Source organism: Mytilus galloprovincialis, chromosome 6 (genome assembly GCF_965363235.1).
Source record: "Mytilus galloprovincialis chromosome 6, xbMytGall1.hap1.1, whole genome shotgun sequence".
NCBI lineage: Eukaryota > Metazoa > Mollusca > Bivalvia > Mytilida > Mytilidae > Mytilus > Mytilus galloprovincialis.
In genome coordinates, this window is record NC_134843.1 from 54,023,057 (window position 1) to 54,044,797 (window position 21,741).

A 21,741-nucleotide genomic window follows, 5' to 3' on the forward strand; every position below is an offset into this window, starting at 1 on the left:
ATGTTACGTCCAACATCCAAGATATTCTCTACAATGGCTACCACAAGTCATGGAATCAATTTCACTTCCACTTTGACAATAACTTAACCTTAAATACTACCGTATATATGAAAAATAAAGAGGTTTTAAACTGTTGACAGTGTAAATTTGACATAATTTTGAAAATTAGGACGTAACAAGAGTCCTATTATGTTCTGTTGGACGAACCTTAGGACAAAATCTCTAATGTCGGACGTAACAGCTTTTTAAAAGTAAAAAGAAACTTAGACATAAATTTAAAAATAGTTCTCAGACCCTTCCTTGTCTCTTCTGAAGAGGTGCCCATTTTTAAATTGCCATTAGGATCAGTAAAATAATGAATTCTGTCCTATCTTTGTCCGACAGGGAATATAATCTGTCCTATGTTTGTCCTACAATAAATGAATTCTGTACGCTGTTCATCCAACAGTTTTTTATGGTTTCATTTTATCCATTTATTTAATAATGAACCATTTTACCTCTTGCAGAGGAACACCAGCTGTAGATATTAGTATAAACAGCAAAGTTTTGATTTTGTTTTTGACTTTGAATGATGCAAATGGAACAAATTCTCATCCAAAAATGTCCCCGTTCGTCCGACATATTTTAAGATTTTTCAAACTTATAAGTTAGTTTTTGAAACATTTAACAAAATGATATACTTTAATTGAAGATCTTATGAACTGTCAGAGAAAAATTAATATATTTATTAACAAAGCCTTCATATAAAAGGAAAATATTCATTTGTCAATGTCCTGTTACGTCCAACATAACCTCTGTCCAACATGCTATTTAGGTCTAATTTTATGTTTTCTGACTAAATAACTATCTTTTTACATGTAAAACCCTAAACTAGAATCATTCTCCTTTCAGAAAATCATGTTATTATGATTGAAACAGCTACTTTTAAAACCATACATTTTGTCACACACTGTCAGCACTATACTGAATACTTAGCCATATATCAAATGACACTGGTACAGGCATATCGATTCTGATAATGTTAGTGATTATTTTCTGAAAAACATCTCTCGTCTACACAGGATTTTTTTCTAACAAAAGATAAAGGTTTGAAAACAGCACATTTATTTCACAAATGTTAAACATTATTTATGTGAGATTTTTCGTATATCTGAGGTTAATTTTTCCAGTACCAAGAAGTAAAATCACAAAAATATTGAACTCTGAGGAAAAATAAAAACAGAAAATTCTTATCAAATGGCAAAATCAAACAAAACAAATGAATAGTTAACAACTGTCAAATTCCTGACTTGGTACTTAGAAAAGTTTTTATATCATATCTTTAAACTAAAAGTATCAGTAATTATAAAAAAAAACACCATAAGATATAAGTATCTTAGTGCTCGTGATACAAACCAATTAAGCAGTCATATTTTCAAAGTGTTGTTAAAAATATAAAAATCCATAACTTTTTGTTGGATAAGAAAAAAAAATCATCAAGTTCAAGGGATTACATGACAGTCAGACCAAATTTCTTTTCTCTTTTAATTCCCATTCAAGCTAATAAAAGTTTGCCTGAAAAACAGTTCTTGAATATATATGTTATACAAGATAACTAATTTCTATTTTTAACTAAGAAAGAATAAAGCACAATTGGAAGAACAACAATAACAAACACTATCCCCCCACCCAGCAGATAAATTGGAGGTTTCAAAATGTCCACTTTATTGTCACATAACTCATTGAGGCCATCAATGGTAGCATCATGTTTTGACTTGATGAAATCGTAGTTTGCACAGATCGTGTTGAGTTTTTCCTCTGTTATAACTGGTTTCATGCAAAAATGCAGAAGTACGGCCATAAACAGCACTTGAATGGTGATTAGAAGCAATAAGCTTGCAAAGCCAAGTCCGGATGATGCTGGTTGTCCATTTCCTGAGGGTGGTCTTATTCGTGGTGGAACTGGCTTTGCCCCTTCTTTAGTTTCACCTGGTATATCTGTTTCTGGAGAGAGATATTCTAGACGAGCTTCAGCGTTTGTTACTTCTAATGCATTACTGAAAACCTGTAAAATAAAAAGATTGCTGATGTATAATTCATGTACTTCTTTTCCAACTTATGAAATTCAAGTATTTAGTCTAGTTCTTCATTTTAATCTCTGAATCCGTAATAAAAATTACCTGTTGAATTTATTGTAAATTTGTCTGTCCTAAACATTCATAAATATTTGCAACTGGATGTTGAGCAATCAATCAATCAATAACTTAAAGCTTCCAGTGATTTCAAGTACTCTCAAATCTGCATGCATTTGTAATGGCCAAAATTATTCAAATTCCTAAGCAGGTAGGGATTTTACAGTCGATTTGATTTGATTTTTTTTTATTTTTGGTGTTTTAACCTCACTTTTAAGCACAGCATTTAGGCTATTTCGTGGAGCCAGTTTAATTTTTTTGGTGGAGGAAACCAGAGTGCCAGGAGAAAACCACTGACCTTCGATAGGAAAACTGACAATCCTAGTCACGATTGGAGCCTAGTTCACCCGCATGAGCATGATGAGTAGAGTTCAAACTCACAACCCCAGTGTTGACTGGTTATTGATTACAGTAGTATCTTCCTAGACCACTCGGCCACCGAAGCCCCTTTTTTACAGTCGATGATAATATTATGATAAAAAAATATGAATTTCTTGAATTTTGTGATAATAGTAGGATTAGAACAGAACTTCTGCATTATGCATCGTGATTGTATATGTTTGTATGGCTCGGTTAAAAGTTTAAGAATCAAAAGATTGAGGTTTGATGTCTAGCCAAAAGGATAGTATTATTATATAGGGATCATGTTTTGGACAATCTTATTAAATGAATGATCATCAATATGTGTACTATCAATTAACATATATAGCAACTATCCCTAATCAGAAAGGAAAGGATCTATACGAAAATACCAAACAGAATGTACTGCTTGATTAAAGGGCTTAATGTTAACCTACATTGGGCAATGCGTATTTATTTTTATATTTCTGATTGTACTGTCTGATTTATTTTACCAGTCAGATGTGATTTTAAAATTGTTCATAATTCTTTGATCTTTACTTCATGTAGATAAATCAACTAGTAAATTTTTTAATAGTTTTGTACACAAAATTTAGCTATTAAAATGCTGAAAACCTTTTTCAATCAGGGTGCGAAGCTACTGGGGTATATATATGAGCCCTCAGACCCCCTGCTGATCTGTGTCTACTGTGAGTTTGACTGAATATCTAGCTTTGTAACACCCCTGTTGGCCACTAACCTGTGTCATTAGTTTGAGAACACGAACATCAATCTGTGGTATGACTGAAAACATATAAGCCATCTCCTTATCAATATCTTCACAATAATTCTTTATCCTGGCAAAGCGATTATTTGGTATTCCAAGATGTTTTCTGAATTCTGTTTCTCTTTTCTCCACTTCTAGATTGTTTCTTCCATTGAACTTGTCAGATTTTGTCATAACACCAAATATTGGAATACCTGAACATGCAATTTTACAATGTTATTAATATTTATGATACTGCATTTATATGAAAATATGTCCAAATTTCATAAAATTCTTCTTTAACATCCAGGTGTGGGAGTTTCTCGCTGCATTGAAGACCTATTGGTGTCCTTCTGCCATTTGTCTGCTGTTGTCTGTTCTTAGTAATGGTCGGGTAGTTTTCTCTTTGACACATTCCCCATTTCCATTCTCAATTTTATTATATATGAACATGATATAGGTTTGACAGAGATATATAATGTATAAAAATATCTAAGTCCCATTTATCAATAAAAGAAATGCTGACACCACTGACGACAATAAGTATAGCTTCAACAACAAATATTTTATAATATATTAATGCTGACTTAACAAATAAAAAAAGTTATATATTTTAATAAATATCTACAGTTAAACTTGAATTAAGCAGTCACTCATGGAAATTAACAAAAGTGACTGCTCAAGAAGGTTACATTTTAAATTAGGTTCAATCTGATTCAGACATTACAAATTGTTTCAGTATTTTCAATTGGAAGAGTTATGGTTGTTGATTGAATGCAAACAGATTTCAATTCTCATTTTGAACTCGATATCAAACATATATATATACATTATGATCAAGGCATTTATATTTTGGTCTGAAAGAAGCTGTTAGAGTCAGGTGATTGCTCAAACCTGAGCTGACCATTAAGGTAGGTTTGACTAAATATATTTTAGGTTGACCTTATAGATCAGCTTTGCTACGTACCTCTTAAACCATGTGCAACCTCACTTACACATGCCATTAACTGTGTTGGAAGGGTAGTCATAGGATCTCCTGAACACACAAATATAATTCGGTCTATCACTAAATATTCTGTGCCCTGACTATATCTAGTCTTTAAACCATTTAAGCCATAATTTTGGTAGTGGGTTAAAACATCAGATAATTTTTCAAATTCTTTCATCCTTCCATAAAAAATAATATTGAGTAGCTCTCTCGTAAACTCATCGTTCTGGTCTTCAAAGCCTTTCATATCAATAAAAGTTGGCATTAAGACTTCATCATCCTCTTCATTGTTTGGTCCCTCCCTGGAGTAGTATTTCTCTTTTTTAAAACTGAAACAAAAACATAATACCAACATTACGTCATTCAATATATGAGCTGCGTCAGGTGGAAACCTATCTTGTGGAAATGAATATTAAAGCTTCTATTAACTTATTTCAGGTTGAATAAAATATCTACTGTGTATGTGAATTGTGTCTATTGAAAATTGAGTTGATACATTTAGAAACCTACAAAACAGACCAACATTCATCTTTTACTTAGAATCAGAATAATAAACCAGATGCTCCGCAGGGCGCAGCTTTATATGACTGCAGAGGTCGAACCCTGAACAGTTGGGGCAAGTATGGACATAACATTAAGCTTGATACAGCTCTAAATTTGGATTGTGATTAAATGGTTGACACAACATAGGTTTCTGACACAGAATGAATGTGGTCTAAGAACTTAAACTTAAAAACTTAAAATGTTTAAATTGGACCTTTACCGATTATGGTCCAATATCCAAAATCTAAATACATGGTTAGATTCAGCATATCATAGAACCCAAAGAATTCATTTTTTTATGAAATCAAATAATATTCAACTTTAGACCCTTTAGACCTCAATGAGGACCATTTTGATAACCGGGCCCAAATATTAAAAATCTAAATACTTGGTTAAATTCAGCATATTGAAGAACCCTATATATTCAATTTTTGTTGAAATCAAACAAAGTTTAATTTTGAACCCCGATTTGGACCAACTTGAAAACTGGGCCCATAATAAAACCAGATGCTCCGCAGGGCGCAGCTTTATACGACCGCAGAGGTTGAACCCTGAACGGTTGGGGCAAGTATGGACACAACATTCAAGCTGGATTCAGCTCTAAATTTGGACTGTGATTAAATAGTTGACACAGCATAGGTTTCTGACACAGAATGAATGTGGTCTAATGAACTTAAAAATTTTTTTTGCCTTTGAGCAATTCACTATGCTGTTGAATATTAATCCTCTCAAAAAAATGTTTGAAGAAATTTTCTTTCTATTTATGAAATCTGAAATGAAAAAAATTGACCCCCCAATTTTTTTTTCACATCCCCCTTTCCCTTATTTCAAAACTGATCTCAATTCAAATTTCTAATGAAGTTTGCAACAATAACTACTCATTTAAATACATCATAAAATATTAAAATGTAAAAAAAGTGCTTGCTATCACTGAATGGTAAAGATTGTATTAATCTATCAGTTGGTAGTAAAAGTGAATATACATTGTATATTGTATAAAACAATGATTTAAGTTGATTCAACTACTATTCTGGACAAAGAAAGATAACTCCAATTGAAATCCAATTGGAATTTCTTGCTATTGCACAATATTGTGCAATTAGATATTTTTTGCTATTGTGCAATACTGTGCAATTGAAAATATTTGCTATTGCACAATACTGTGCAATTGAAGATTTCTTGCTATTGCACAATACTGTGCAATTGAAGATTTCTTGCTATTGCTGAATACTGTGCAATTGAAAATTTCTTGCTATTGCACAATACTTAATATAATAATTTTGGATCCTGATTTGGACCAACTTGAAAACTGGGCCCATAATCAAAAATCTTAGTACATGTTTAGATTCAGCATATCAAAGAGGCCCAAGAATTCAATTTTTGTTAAAATCATACTTAGTTTAATTTTGGACCCTTTGGACTTTAATGTAGACCAATTTTAAAAGGGACCAAAAATTAAGAATCTACATACACAGTTAGATTTGGCATATCAAAGAACCCCAATTATTCAATTTTTGATGAAATCAAACAAAGTTTAATTTTGGACCCCGATTTGGACCAACTTGAAAACTGGGCCAATAATAAAAAATCTAAGTACATTTTTAGATTCAGCATATCAAAGAACCCCAAGGATTCAATTTTTGTTAAAATCAAACTAAGTTTAATTTTGGACCCTTTGGACCTTAATGTAGACCAATTTGAAAACGGGACCAAAAATTAAGAATCTACATACACAGTTAGATTCGGCATATCAAAGAACCCCAATTATTCAATTTTTGATGAAATCAAACAAAGTTTAATTTTGGACCCTTTGGGCCCTTTATTCCTAAACTGTTGGGACCAAAACTCCCAAAATCAATACCAACTTTCCTTTTTTGGTCATAAACCTTGTGTTTAAATTTCATAGATTTCTATTTACTTATACTAAAGTTATGGTGCGAAAACCAAGAAAAATGATTATTTGGGTCCCTTTTTGGCCCTTAATTCCTAAACTGTTGGGACCTAAACTCCCAAAATCAATACCAACCTTTCTTTTGTGGTCATAAACCTTGTGTCAAAATTTCATAGATTTCTATTAACTTAAACTAAAGTTATAGTGCGAAAACCAAGAAAATGCTTATTTGGGCCCTTTTTGACCCCTAATTCCTAAAATGTTGGGACTAAAACTCCCAAAATCAATCCCAACCTTCCTTTTGTGGTCATAAACCTTGTTTAAAATTTCATAGATTTCTATTCACTTTTACTCAAGTTAGAGTGCGAAAACTAAAAGTATTCGGACGACGACGACGACGACGACGCCAACGTGATAGCAATATACGACGAAAAATTTTTCAAATTTTGCGGTCGTATAAAAACTAAGTACATGTATAGATTTAGCATATCAAAGAACCCCAAGAATTCAATTTTTGTTAAAATCAAACTACATGTAAGTTGAATTTTGGACCCTTTGGACCTTAATGTAGACCAATTTGAAAACAGGACCAAAAATTAAGAATCTAAATACACAGTCAGATTTGGCATATCAAAGAACCCCAATAATTCATTTTTTGATGAAATCAAACAAAGTTTAATTTTGGACCCTTTTGGCCCCTAATTCCTAAACTGTTGGGACCAAAACTCCCAAAATCAATCCCAACCTTCCTTTTGTGGTCATACACCTTGTGTTAAAATTTCATAGATTTCTATTTACTTATACTAAAGTTATTGTGCAAAAACCAAGAAAAATGCTTATTAGGGACCTTTTTTGGTCCCTAATTCCTAAAAACTGTTGGGACCAAAACTCCCAAAATCAATCCCAACCTTTCTTTTATGGTCATAAACCTTATGTTAAAATTTCATAGATTTCTGTTTACCTCTACTAACGTTTTTGTGCGAAAAACCAAGAAAAATGCTTATTTGGGCCCTTTTTTGCCCCTAATTCCTAAACTGTTGGGACCAAAACTCCCAAAATCAATCCCAACCTTCCTTTTATGGTCATAAATCTTATGTTAAAATTTCATAGATTTCTGTTTACTTTTATTAAAGTTATTGTGCGAAATCTAAGAAAAATGCTTATTTGGGCCCTTTTTGGCCCCTAATTCCTAAACTGTTGGGACCAAAACTCCCAAAATCAATCCCAACCTTTTATTTATGGTCATAAACCTTATGTTAAAATTTCATAGATTTCTATTTACTTTTACTAAAGTTATAGTGCGAAAACCAAATGTCTTCGGAGGATGACGACGACGACGACACCAACGTCATACCAATATACGACCAAAAAATTTTCAATTTTTGCGGTTGTATAAAAACAATCAAACACTTATACATGTATATGACTTGCATTATGTTGATTTCTATCTGACCCAGCTGATATATATTGGAGCTGCTATACTCCCCCCTTTTTTTTTTTTTTTTTTTTTTTTTTTTAAGTATTATGACATTTTGATGACAACTATATAACTTGATTATAAATATGGTACAAGAATTGTATGTGTGAGATCACTTACATTGAAATTATCTATATACTTTTTTTTCTTCCCCAAGGGGTATTATCATCATGATCATGATTATACATGCTATATAGTATATACTAAAACAAACATGGTTGATGGTGTTATCATTATTGAACCTAATAGAAATTTCATTAAAAGGCACAATAATGCAATTTCCAACAAGAAGCTGTCACAACGACAGCGAACCGGATTTATTAACATTTATTTGTGTCCTGGCAATATCACAAGAACCATTACTGATGAATGGTGCAAGTGAAGATCGTCAATATCAAATTTGACCTCCATTTTGTCATCAGTATCAACATATTAAAATTTGAAAAGCTTAGATTGAATGGTTCATGAGAAAATGCACGGACACGACTGGAAACACCATTTTTCAATCTTTCAAGAACCATAACTCCTGAACGGTAAAAGTCAAAATCGTCATTATTGAACTTGACCCCATTTTGTCATCAGTAACAACATATTAAAATTTGGGAAGCTTTGGTAGAACAGTTCATGTGTAAATGCACGGACACGACTGGAAACACCATTTTTCAATCTTTCAAGAACCATAACTCCTGAACGGTAAAAGTCAAATCTTCATTATTGAACTTGACCTCCATTTTGTCATCAGTAACAACATATTAAAATTTGGGAAGCTAATGGTTGAACAGTTCATGCGTAAATGCATGGACACGACTGGAAACTCAATTTTTCAATCTTTCAAGAACCATAACTCCTGAACGGTAAAAGTCAAAATCGCCATTATTGAACATGACCTTCATTTAGTTGTCAGTAACAACATATTAAAATTTTAAAAGCCTTGGTTGAACGGTTCATGAGTTAATGCACGGACAACATTTGATTGCCGCCCGCCCGGTCGGCCGCCGTACATCCCCAAATCAATTACCGACATTTTTGTCACAAAAATCCGGTTAATAAAAATGAAATCCCAAAAATAGTTGATCACAAAACGTATAGATGTAAAAGTGCTTACAATATAATTTTTGGTATGAATTGTATTCTTGTAATTATAATATTATAAATATTTTAATTCATCAACAGGAATTCTATTTTTGTAGAAAATAAAATGTACAAAAAAGAATGGAAAAAGACAATAAAAGAGTATACCAGGTAACCTCAATGATATCATGCTGACAAAACTCAAAGCTACCCTAAACTAGTATTTTAAACTGAAATATCCTGTACGAAATGTGACGTCTGTATTTGACACGACAACCTGGTGTAAAAACCATACTTTATCCGGGCGGCATTGCAGTTTTTAAGGAATGCATGTCCAGGCGGAAACCAGGCGGAAATCAAACTTACAATGTAACTGAGGTAGAAATCAGGCGTAAAATTAGGTCTAATATTTAAATGAGTACTCCTGGTCCTCATAAAAGCAGGCGTAATATGCAAATCAGTCAGCCTGGTCAATAAATAAACCAGGCGTAATATCCTTACATAACACTACACTTATATTTTAAATCAGTGTTTTACCCTAGCTGTGTACTTTTGTGTATTTGATACAAACTTCTGTACTGTTGCTTTAGTTTCTCATTGTTTGACCAAAAACATTAAATATTAACCACTGAAGTAGCTATATACAAATAAATACATTTTTGACAGGCACTGGCTCAAATAAGTTAAATTCTAAATAAGAATTATATATGACAATTTTTTTTTCTTGAAATAAAAAAAGCATTTTAACTAAGTTGTTTTTGAAAATTAATGTCCTATGACCTAAAATATCGATGATTTATAAATACATATTGTAAAGTATTTTAATGTTATTATCCAAGGATAAAAATTTTGGGATTTCAAAACTATGGTTAAAACTTACTAACTAATAGTAACATACTCACATAATTATTATTACCATGTATACTGCTTTCCTTTTATTTCACAATTTTCATTAATCAATATGATTCCATAAAAATTTTCCAATTTCAAATTCTTCCAAAAAGCACAAAACAAGCTAATTATCCCTGAATGTATGAAGTTGCCATAAGTCCAACTCTTGCAAACTAAATGAAAGAGCAAAATTAAAAAAAAAATCCATGATCCTTTAGACAAAACATTATGGGTATTATGATTTACGCCAAACTAACAGTTTTACACTGTAACAAAATCTACACCTTGCTCATATCAATTCATGCCAGAACGTTTACCACTTTTTTCTACGCCTGTAACATGTGTAAGGACTACAAATTTACCTTTCCTGCTCTCTTACACCTGGATCTAGACACGTAACTACCACTTACGCCTGGTTTACGCCTTATCCAGGTGTAATATGCCTTATAATTTCGTACTGGTTGTGACAAGAGAAGATACAAACATGATAGACTAGAAAACATAATCCCCTTCTACTGTTCTAGGGACATAAAATGCATGGCAAATATTATAAATACTATATCTCAAATTAACTTCAAATGATGCAGTCTTGACTTCAATATTAAACGAATTAATAAACAGAAAATTTGACTGATGATGCCCATAAGGGACATAACTCAAGAATTATAAAAGTGATGCCACCCAAAGTACTTGATCTGAGTTTTGTGGTACTAAGCATTGTGTAGTCGTTTCATAACATAAATAAATTGAGGCAAACTTAAATGCTTAAGTTAACGATTGGAAACAAAAAATTCATCAAAATTTCAATGTTAAAATAAAATAAATGGGGAATGCGTCCATGAAACAAAGATGATGCCTCCTGTCACTTGGGTTAAAAGGGACGTCTCAAGTACTGTAAAAGTGACACTACCAAAATTTCGAAACTTGATCTGTGTTTGTGCTCATAAGCATTTTGCATCAGGTTCGTGATATTTAGTTTAGAGAACAGAAATAATAATTCAGCAAATTTCCATTTTGAAAAGGGCATTAGCTAACTCTAGAACGGCAAAAAAGATACCATCAAAATTCATACATGACCTGTGATTTGTGGTAATTAACATTGTGTATAAGATTCATAATATTTGGTTGAGGCAAACAAAGAAAAAGAACAGAAACCAAAAATTCTGAAATTTTCCAATTTGTGAACGGGCATAACTCTAGAACAGTTAAAGTGAGGCCACAAAAATTCAAACTCGATCTGTGCTTTGTGGTATTAAGTATTGTGTATAAGTTTCATTACATTTGGCAAATCAAAGATAGAGAAAGAAAACCAATCTTTTTACGTATGTATCAACAGACGGTCAAGAGTAAAACTTAATGCCCCATCCACTACAGCGAGGGTTTTTATTTATAAAAGTTCTGCATTGTACTGCATCGTGTTTGACTCTACCTGATCAAATTTTGTGAAATCTGTTTCCCCAATCCACCATGACTTCCATGTGCTGCTAGTTCTTTCCATTTTTCGTCACTAAAGCTGGCAAATATAGTATTAAGAAGAGATGATTTTCCACATCCATGTGAACCAATAATTGCAATATTCAATGGGCGTTTTCCACTGGATATTGTACCAACCTCCTTTTGACAAATTTTAATCAACTTCTGTTTGTCTCCCCAGCCTTTCTTCTTTGTATTATCTATCTCAAGGAGGCTACCTATTTCTATATCACTGTCTGAATCTTCTGTCTTTGAAACTGGCCCTCTTGGACCTTCATACGTATCCCTACTGAGTGCAGCCATCTATAAATATAAATAATCGAAAAATCAGATAATCCTGCAACTGGCCTTTTGTTGGCTTTAATATTGATTCACTTATAGGGTCTTTGCATCAGATCTACACATTTATTTAAAAAACAGTTGTTGACATTACACGGGTTATGTTCTTCTCATATATTTTATGATAGTATGATACTAAACCCCTAACAGGAGGGATTGCCCTTCCCTAGATCTTCCATCAATTTCTTCATTTTCCATCAACACTTAATGGACAATTGATGGAAATTTGATGGTACTTGATGGAATTCCATCCCAAACCAAAAATATCCATCAAAGGATGATGGAAATTAGAAATATTTTTTCCATCATCATTCTTTTGATGGAAAATTTGATGGAATCTTTAACCCCTAATGGAAAATTGGATGGCATTTTTACCCTTTGATGGAAAATTGGATGGCATTTTTACCCCTGATGGAAAATATGATGGCACTTATTCCATCTGATGGTAAATAGGATGGAAATAAAAGAATTTTGATGGAAATTGGACTTCAACATTTTCTTTGATGGAAAGAGGGATGGTATTTGGACTCTGTCATTTTTCTTGATGGAAAAAAACTTAGAAATTTTTTCCATCACAGGTGTCAGGTGCCAATCTGTTTTCCTTTAACCTTTGTGTACAGGATGTGACATCATAAATGAACACAGAGTTTGAGGCCCAATGAGGAGAGCACATGTTTTTATGCATTCTTCTGCAATATCTCTAACTTATAACATAAAGATAAACTACAAACTATAAATACATATTTTTTATATAATTTATAGCAATTATTCAAGATTTAGATAATTAACAGTATTTATTAGGGGCACATTTCAAAGAAATCAAATTGTCACAAGACCCTACACAACCTCAACAAATCAACAAATTCAAATTTGAACATTCATGAACATGCAGACAAGAAGCAAAGATGTCTTCTGTCATTAACAAATTATGAATTTTACAATGGATTTAGATGAAAAGGTTCTTATTAATTCTATTGACTGGGATTGAATAGTGCAGATGTATTCTTCTGATGACATAATTGTCTCTTGGATCTAGGAAGATTAGTGTGTACACATGTTCTGGATTAAATCTTTTGGTAAGTACAATGTATTAGAATTTCCACCATTTTGAATGTGCATGCTCTTTTAGTTCAAAGTTAAGTGACATTTAAAATGTTTTATTAGCTTTTCAGAGTCAAGAGAAAAAAAACTAGACCATAGATTAATAGAAATTATTAATCAAGAAGATGTGGTATACATGGTATAATTGCCAGTGAGACAACTATCAACAAAAGACCAAATGACACAAAAAATGTGAATATACATATCATACAATTGTGTACGACAGGAGTCATATTTTGTATCATTTTAAAACATTATTTTTTTTATAAAATTATTTAGTACTTAATTCCAATAAAATAATTTTGCTATAAAATTAGAGATCTGTGGTATGACTGACAATTATACATTTATATATCCACAAATGACAAGTAACTAATAACTTTACTTTATGTCTTTACAATGTTAACTTATTCTAATTTATCATGTTTATAATATGCTAGATTCTTTTATTTTTATTTTGCAGAATTTGCCATCAACTAATTCAACTTTAAGGACAGAGATTCCAATGGGACACTGAACTAAAAGATACACACATGTAACTGGACTACCTATAGACGACAGAGAACAAATATTGTTTTATGACATCACAGAAAATGCCATATATGGAAAGATTTTCAAATTCCATCTGATGGTCAATTCTCCATCAAGTTTCTATGCATATTACATGTAATGGAAAATATTCCATCAGTTAAAATGTTCCATCAATTATCCATCAGATGGCAAAAATACCATCAATTATCCATCAGATGGAAATTATGCCATCAGTTTTCCACCATCATGAACACAAATTCCATCAAAAAATTTCCATCAACCATTTTCCATCATTGATGGAAAGTTGATGGAAAGCTGTTCCAATACTCCATCAAGATGATGGCATTTGTTCCATCACAAAATTCCATCATGTTTTGATGGAAAATCTAGGGAAGGGTGTGCCTGATATTCATATGATGAAGACATAATCTTTCAATCAGTTCAATTGAGGTCTGGAGCTGGCCTGTCAGTTAACTGCTAGTAGTCTCATGTTATTTATGTATTATTGTCATTATATTTATTTCGTTTTGTTACATCTTCTGACATTTTGTCTGACATCAGACTCGGACTTCTCTTGAACTGAATTTTAATGTGCGTATATTGTTATGCATTTACTTTTCTACATTGGCTAGAGGTATAGGGGGAGGGTTGAGATCTCATAAACATGTTTAACCCCACCACATTTGGCCCTGTCCCAAGTCAGGAGCCTCTGGCCTTTGTTAGTCTTGTATGATTTTTAATTTTAGTTTCTTGTGTATAATTCGGAGTTTAGTATATATATGACTTCCATTATCACTGTACTAGTATACATATTTTTTAAGGCAGTCTTCATGATGAACTTTTAAATCTACAGTCCCAGAGCTCAATTTTTGAAAATTTTAAGTTAGATTCTGTTGGCCTGTAGATATGATTTTTACAGGCCCGAGAGCAATTTTACAAGCCTGGGCTGCCTGGGCTGCCACTCAGCGTGAAGACTGTTAAGGGGCCAGCTGAAGGACATCTACAGGTGCAGGAGTTTCTCGCTACATTGAAGACCCATTGGTGGCCTTTGGCTGTTGTCTGCTCTATGGTCGGGTTGTTGTCGCTTTGACAATACTATTCTCAATTTTATTTTAAATATTTCTTGAGTTTTATATGTTGAATGTGTTCTGTATTCATAGATGCCAACCCCCTTTTGACACAATCAGTAACAAACTATCAAATTTTCCGTATTTTTGAAAAGTTTTCAGTAATCATTCATAAACGTGCATTTACCAATAAAAATTACTGACGAGTGGTTGCAAAGTGATGTACACTAAAATTTGTCATGTAACATGTTGTCTGTAGTATGTATTCCATTCATTAATTGTTCAGATGTTCTCGACTCAAACATTTTCGTTTTGTCAAGGAGAAGTAGAGAAAGGGGGAAAGCTACTTAATAAAATGCAAGTTTGCCTCTTCGAAAGTCAGTTGGTTACCCAACAATAGGTTGATAACTCCCGAGAAACCGGAAGCATTACATTGGCGTTTCCTAAATACCGGACCAGGTCGGAAAAGTAATGATAAAAATCCGCGTTTTACAAAATTGAACGTCGATGATTGGGAATCCGTAACTATTCGACTTTGACCGTAATAGCGTAGTTTTTATCGCAAAATCGGAAAAACTACGGAAAAATCGTAATGGTTGGCATCTATGTGTATTTAATATTCATATATATATGCTGCTTGTAATGATTGTATGTGCTGTTAATGTAAATAAGTCTAATCCTTTTATGAATGTATATAGTAGTCGACTAAAGAGCCCTAAAAGTCTATGTGTAATTTTTACTTTTTCGAACTCATACTTCTTTAGTTCTACTAATTTTTTCCCAATTTTCAATTTCTATGTTTGATTGAAAACCTGACACTAAATAAAGATTATACTTACTAACTTTACAATAAGTTATAGTTATTGACCTAATGAGCAAGTCAGTATATATCATTTAATCTGCATGGTTGACCTTAATTAACCAGATCGATGCAGGAGTTCAGGTTAAAGTGTCATTCTGAGCTGTGCAGATTAAATGATTATATACCTAAATTGCTACATGATTTTTCTTACAGGTGTGGAGAGTAAACCGCACATTGACAGAAACAAGTGCCTGTGCTATAAGGTATGGGGAAATATGAATAAATCATTTTTTTTTGTCATCTGCTTGACTATAGAACATTTCTTTCCTCAAATTGGGTACCAGTATCAGAACATATTTTTTTTGTAAAAAAAACCATAACATATGGATAGTCGACCTTTCAATGAATAGAAAAGTGCCCGTATTGGCGTGATTTGCATGAATCGTAGTATAAAGCATTATGTAAACACTTATACTGTTTAAAATGTTTAAGGTTCATCATAAGGAATTGAAAAATATGGCCATGTTTACACCTCAAAATTTACTATGTGGACAGACAAACTGGTACATCTAGGAAAGTTTTAAGGCATGGTAGGAACTAGCTATATAAATATACAATATCTGCATGTTGTCGGAATTTCGAAAATATAAACATGATAAAATGTATTTGTATGAGCTTAAGAAACAGGACGAAAAGCAAGGCTCTTCCGAGCTTTTCTCCTGTTTCGAAGCGAGTACAAAAATAAATTTTATGTTTTCAGACAATGTACATATATATATATTGTTTTTATCCTGAAATTTCTCCCAACACTTGAAACTTTAGTAATTAAAACCAAAATCATTGTCTCTAATTTCTCAAAGAAATCAACATCGTTGAAAAGTGGACAGCGTAGACAGGTAGAGGACCGCTTTTCAATGATGTTGACCAAAATGAACTGAACTGGTAAGGAAACAGAAATATTCATATTACCGCTTCCTCAACGTGGAAGTAGAGAACAGGATACTTTATTTGTACATGTACAAATAAAGCAAAAATTAATTTGTGTACCTGTTATTAGTACAATAGTTGGCTAGTTGCAGGATAAAAGTTATATGTAGTATATGTTTCAGAAAATTAAAAACTTACCTGATTTTGGATGTCCAGTTTTTTCCAGTCTGCAGATTAGATAGCAAAATAAACAAACACACCAGTTTCGTTTGATACGGTCCACTCATTTACACAGTTTAAATCACCTATCATGTCTATTGTCTGAAGATGTCAATTGTCCATCTATTGTCCCATTTAAATCAATACTACTCACAACATGTATTATTTGAGTGGAGATTCTCAAACCTCTTTCCCAACTTTGTTTATTTTGTTACCTTCTGCAGGAACGGACAAAAAACTGGATTGCAAAATCTAGTAAAGATTATAATTTTCTAAAACATAAAATGCATTTGATATTTATATTTCTAGTTCCTGTCATCCCTTAAAGCTTTGAATTTGCAGGTGCAAAGGTTTGTCTGTACTCAGAGTAAAATTTGTCATATATCCAACAGTCAGGGGAATTACTTAATTGAGTGATTTTCTAAATCACTGATTCAAGTAACATTATTTCCATAAAGATTGGAAGTAAGAGTTGTCTTTCTTTAATAATCACCTATTTAAGTAGTACAAATCAATCACTAGAAGAAGTGATTTAATTTTATTGTAGCTTTAAATATAGAATACTAATGATCCAGGGACTAATTATGTTCCTAAAATTATCAGAACCAACATCTGTGTTGTCTAGGATGACTATAATGTAGGTCATTTCAGGTGATGACCTTGTACTGAATCTAGGATAATGACATAAAAATCACTTGTTTAAGTATCATACCTCAATTTTCTAACAGTAGAATTTTATTACATAATCTGAAAGATACAACCTTGAACTTTACAGGAAAAATACTCCCACTGCTGGGAAAAATCTGTTAAAAAAGTATCAGTTCATTATGTAAAGCCATTATTATAGCATTTTTTTCAACTAAAATAGAATTTTCAGCAAAATAATAGCATCAAAGGCATAAACCTTGCTACTTAAAAGAAGCAAAAAGTTCGTTTTTTTCAATTTTACTAATGAAAAGATATTATTTAAACCTATGTGTTTAAAATTTTGGTAAAACTACAAAATCACAATTTGTGACAAAAACTTTGAATTTGCTACTCAAATAAGTGATTTAAAAATCACTTATTTCAATAAGTCCCCTGACTTTCTAACTATATCAGTCATCACGTGACTTTGGTGACGTCACACATCACCCTTATCAAGGCCAAGTAAAATGTATAAAAATGCACAGCAGCTTTCAGTAATCGATAAAATAAATTACTTTAAGTTCATGATACAAAAAGTGTGGAAATATATATAGCAATTCCTCATATATTTAGAAATATATTTATGCCTATTTCAAAAGTTTAAATTTTGGTCTTCTCCAGTCCAAATGCTTTTGAAAATTTGTCTTGTTGCCTCAAAAATTCACTGTTAAATCATCCAACTCCGATAAATATTGGATTTTCTGTCATGTTAAAACTAAAATTGCGATTTAAACAAAACAGAAGGAAAAAGTGTGGAAATATGTGCTTTTTACTATATTCATAAATATTTAAAATATCGTATATATGCAATTGTTTAATTTTTTATTATGTCCCTTCCAAATTGATTTGAAAATTAGCTATTTTAAAAAATCTGGTATTATTTTTCAAGATGGCGACCACATTGACAGCATGAGCCAACTTGGTAAAAATATATTTTGTAAGATTGTTACAATGAAAATCAAATAACTATTGGATGCTCGCATTTTCAGTCATTGTCTCACCTTAAAGCAGCATAAAATCAAATATTGGTAAATTCCTTTTGATAAAGCTGTTATATTATTTATGATATTGAGAAAAAATGGCGACCAAATAATTTTCAAACATAGACGATGATCGACACTTATTTTGTCTATGCAAATATATTTAATTTACTTTCACTGTTTATATTGCAATTAAATATGACACGTTATTGTCACTTTAATGATAGCCAAGGACATACATGACATATCTGGATTAATGAAGGAGATATTAAGTCATAATATCAACGTGATCAAAAGAAAACAAACATGGCAACTAATCACGATGTAAATTTTGAAAAAACCTATATATAGATGTAAGTTTTGACAATACCTAATGTAGATTATTGTTGTCCGATTCTCAATAAAATTCATTATGATGTTATTTTATAATTTATAAAAGAAGACTTGAATGGATATTAATCGAGGTGAAATAACTAAATTATTCAATTTTCTTTAAATTATGATTTATCGGGTAACCAGTAAATTGTACATAATCCTATATAACCATTAGCATGCAGACTTATCGAAGGTAATTATGACTGGAATAGCCTTACCGGACACAATTACGAACGATTTTTGAACTCACATGATTAATATTTTTTTATGTAGACTACTTTTCTTGAATTATTTATACCATATAGAATTTAAGATGTACGAGGACTTTCCATTTTGCATCATATCCCACATAATTTTTTATTCACGTTAGGATATTTTAGTAAGATTTGCGTGACCTCGTTTTAGGCGTCAAGAGAGCCACTATAGTCCAAATAATTATGACATCTTGAAAGGCTATTAGATTTTTTTTCTTTGACGCCTTACATCGCAGGAAGGCGCCAAAGCAAAAATTTTAAATATAAGCCTTCCAAGACGTCATAACTATTTGGACTAGAGAGCCACATATGGACGCAATTACGAACAGCACTATGTTGCTATATCTTGCAGAAGAAATCAGTGACAACAGTCTAGATTGATAATACAATATATATACATTAATCTTTATCTCAAACAGGGGCGTAGCTAGAAGAAAATGATGTGCAGAAAAATGTTTTTTTTTCGGTTTTCGGTCATAGGACAGTTTAAAGAGGAGCTACATGTAGATAGGACTTATAAACAATTTATGAACGTAAAACTATTAATACTTGAATCTTTTGAATAGAGTAAATCATGGTTAATTTAATACATAAACAACACATTTTTGAATTACAGAATTTACTCAACATTGACCAAAATCTGCTCTTCGGGTCTAAGCAGATTCAGACACGAACTTCTCTATTACTTTGTCAACATTCACACTGAAATCCCGATCAATATGCAGTAATGCTAGTGATGATAACCTGTCGTTGTTCATTGTTGATCGTACATTTGTTTTCAACAGACTTAATACACTGATAGATCTGCATGGTAGCACTCGCGGCGGCGAGATGTTATAAACCAGCGTACGTGTTCTCCATCGAGCGACCTCCGGATTAAAATTGTCCGCCAAATACATGCCAGGTCATTTTGTATGTCTCAGACAATGTTGAGAATTATTCGTTGGTTATATTTCCTACAACACGAGGAAGCAGATACGACACAAAGAAGCTATTTTCTGATAATACCAGACACACTCTACTCTCCAATTCCATTATCATATGGTCTACGTGTTTGAACGCAAAATATAACGAGACTTTCCAATGCTGTTTTGGCGTGTTTTCAGGGTGATTGGCTCTGGTAGTCTGTCAAATACGTCGCCTCGGCATATTTTCAATAATTTCAAAGGATTTCGATAAATCTAATGGTCGATTGGTACATCGCATCGCAAACAGATAAGCCGTACTCTGCAAATGTGATCCGAAACTACACGTCTTAGACTGAGTATAATAAATTCAAATCTGGTAAAAGTTACTGTCCTATTTTTACATGATCTCCAATAAAACATTTATTTTGAAATGCCGTTATTTAATGACAGTTCATCAATTAAAAAAGTGACAACATATGTGTTTCCTTTAACCATAATTAATTTATAAATTTTTATTTTGGCATTTTTTTTTTGCTTGCCGAATCGATGTGCACGCAACTGCGTGTTAGCGTTTAGGGAGCTACCCGCCTGTCAAATTCATTTTCATAGGAAAATAAGATGCACAAGTTTGTATTTTACTTCAATTACTTCAGCAGTGGTTGCAGACGAAATGTCTGTCATGTGTAAAGGAAAGATTTCTGATTTTTTTTGTTTTTGTGCAAGTTACTACTTTTAAGGAGCACTAAATTCAAGTTTATCCATTTCGGTGATGAACTTATCATTCATCTATGATTTTTTTTATATAGGTCAACATTTCTTTCGGAGTTCTCTGGACTTTTCAGTAAAATTCACATATTTTCTTTTGACCATAAATTTATAGGGTCACAAGAGTCTAAAAAACGTCAATTGTGGGGTTATTTGGGCAAGATAAAAGGCATCAAGGATATGAACAGAATCAGGAGATATTTTTCTTTCTATATATTAACAAAAGAAGGCAATATGCACTTACCTTTATGTTTTTTTTTTTATAACATGTAGGCCAGATTGCCGATCTTAAAATATATTCAGAATGATTTTGTCATTGTCATCATCATTCACCAAGTGCACATAAATAGTTTTATCATGAAAACAAGGGAATTTTAATAGGGTTTTTATTTATAAAAACATTTATTGATAAATATAAATAAATATGATCTCAGAGGGCAAACATTAGAAATTGTTCGTAATTGTGTCCAGTCGTAATTGCGTCCTGTGGGGCTAGTTGCATATGGGTGTAAATACTGCCATATTAGCCAAAAGGTTATAATGAACCTTAGTCCAAATAATTATGACGTCTTGGAAGGCTATTTTTATTTTTTTGCTTTGACGCCTTCCTGTCAATGTAAGGGTCAAAGAAAAAATATATAATAGCCTTTCAAGATGTCTTAGTTAATTATTTGGACTAGATGAACCTTTTTTAAACCTATAATCAACAGTTCGACTGGATGTCATAAAATTATGACATGACAACTCTTTTTAAAGGTATACAATAAAACTCACTATTGACAGCAAACTGTTAAGCCTATTGTTTTCCCTTTTACTAAGTGAAAATGACTCCCAAACAAAAAGTTCGATGACAGCTCCCGGTATTTACTTTCGTTTTCACAGTCAACAAATACAATTTCTGATTGGACACTCGAGAATATCTGGTCTCGGCCCAATACAACTTGTTTGCCTACTTTCGTCCCAAGAAACTTGTCCCACTTCCATGTACAAATTTACGAAAACCCGGCAAATTATAGTCTTCTGCTTCTTTTTCTTTTATACCTATTTACTTCCATTTAAAGAACATGTTCTTTCTGGAATCTATAATTTATGAAAAGTTTATTTTTGATTTTTTGATAAATGAGATTATTCCATATTGATAAAATTTTAGTAGGCTCAAGGATTTGTACTATACAA

The 21,741-nt window shown here is 32.2% G+C and overlaps 1 protein-coding gene across 1 annotated transcript; it reads right to left on the bottom strand.

Annotated features, from left to right (window-relative positions):
- Nucleotides 1–1,087: 1,087 nt before the first annotated feature.
- LOC143079891 (uncharacterized) lies at nucleotides 1,088–21,440 on the bottom strand. The gene is made up of 5 exons (XM_076255517.1): nucleotides 21,340–21,440; nucleotides 11,567–11,913; nucleotides 4,244–4,593; nucleotides 3,271–3,491; nucleotides 1,088–2,044 (listed from the first exon to the last, which is right to left on the bottom strand). Exons 2-5 carry the CDS (start codon nucleotides 11,911–11,913, stop codon nucleotides 1,595–1,597), a joined length of 1,368 nt encoding a protein of 455 aa, XP_076111632.1. The 5' UTR covers nucleotides 21,340–21,440; the 3' UTR covers nucleotides 1,088–1,594.
- Nucleotides 21,441–21,741: the final 301 nt, after the last annotated feature.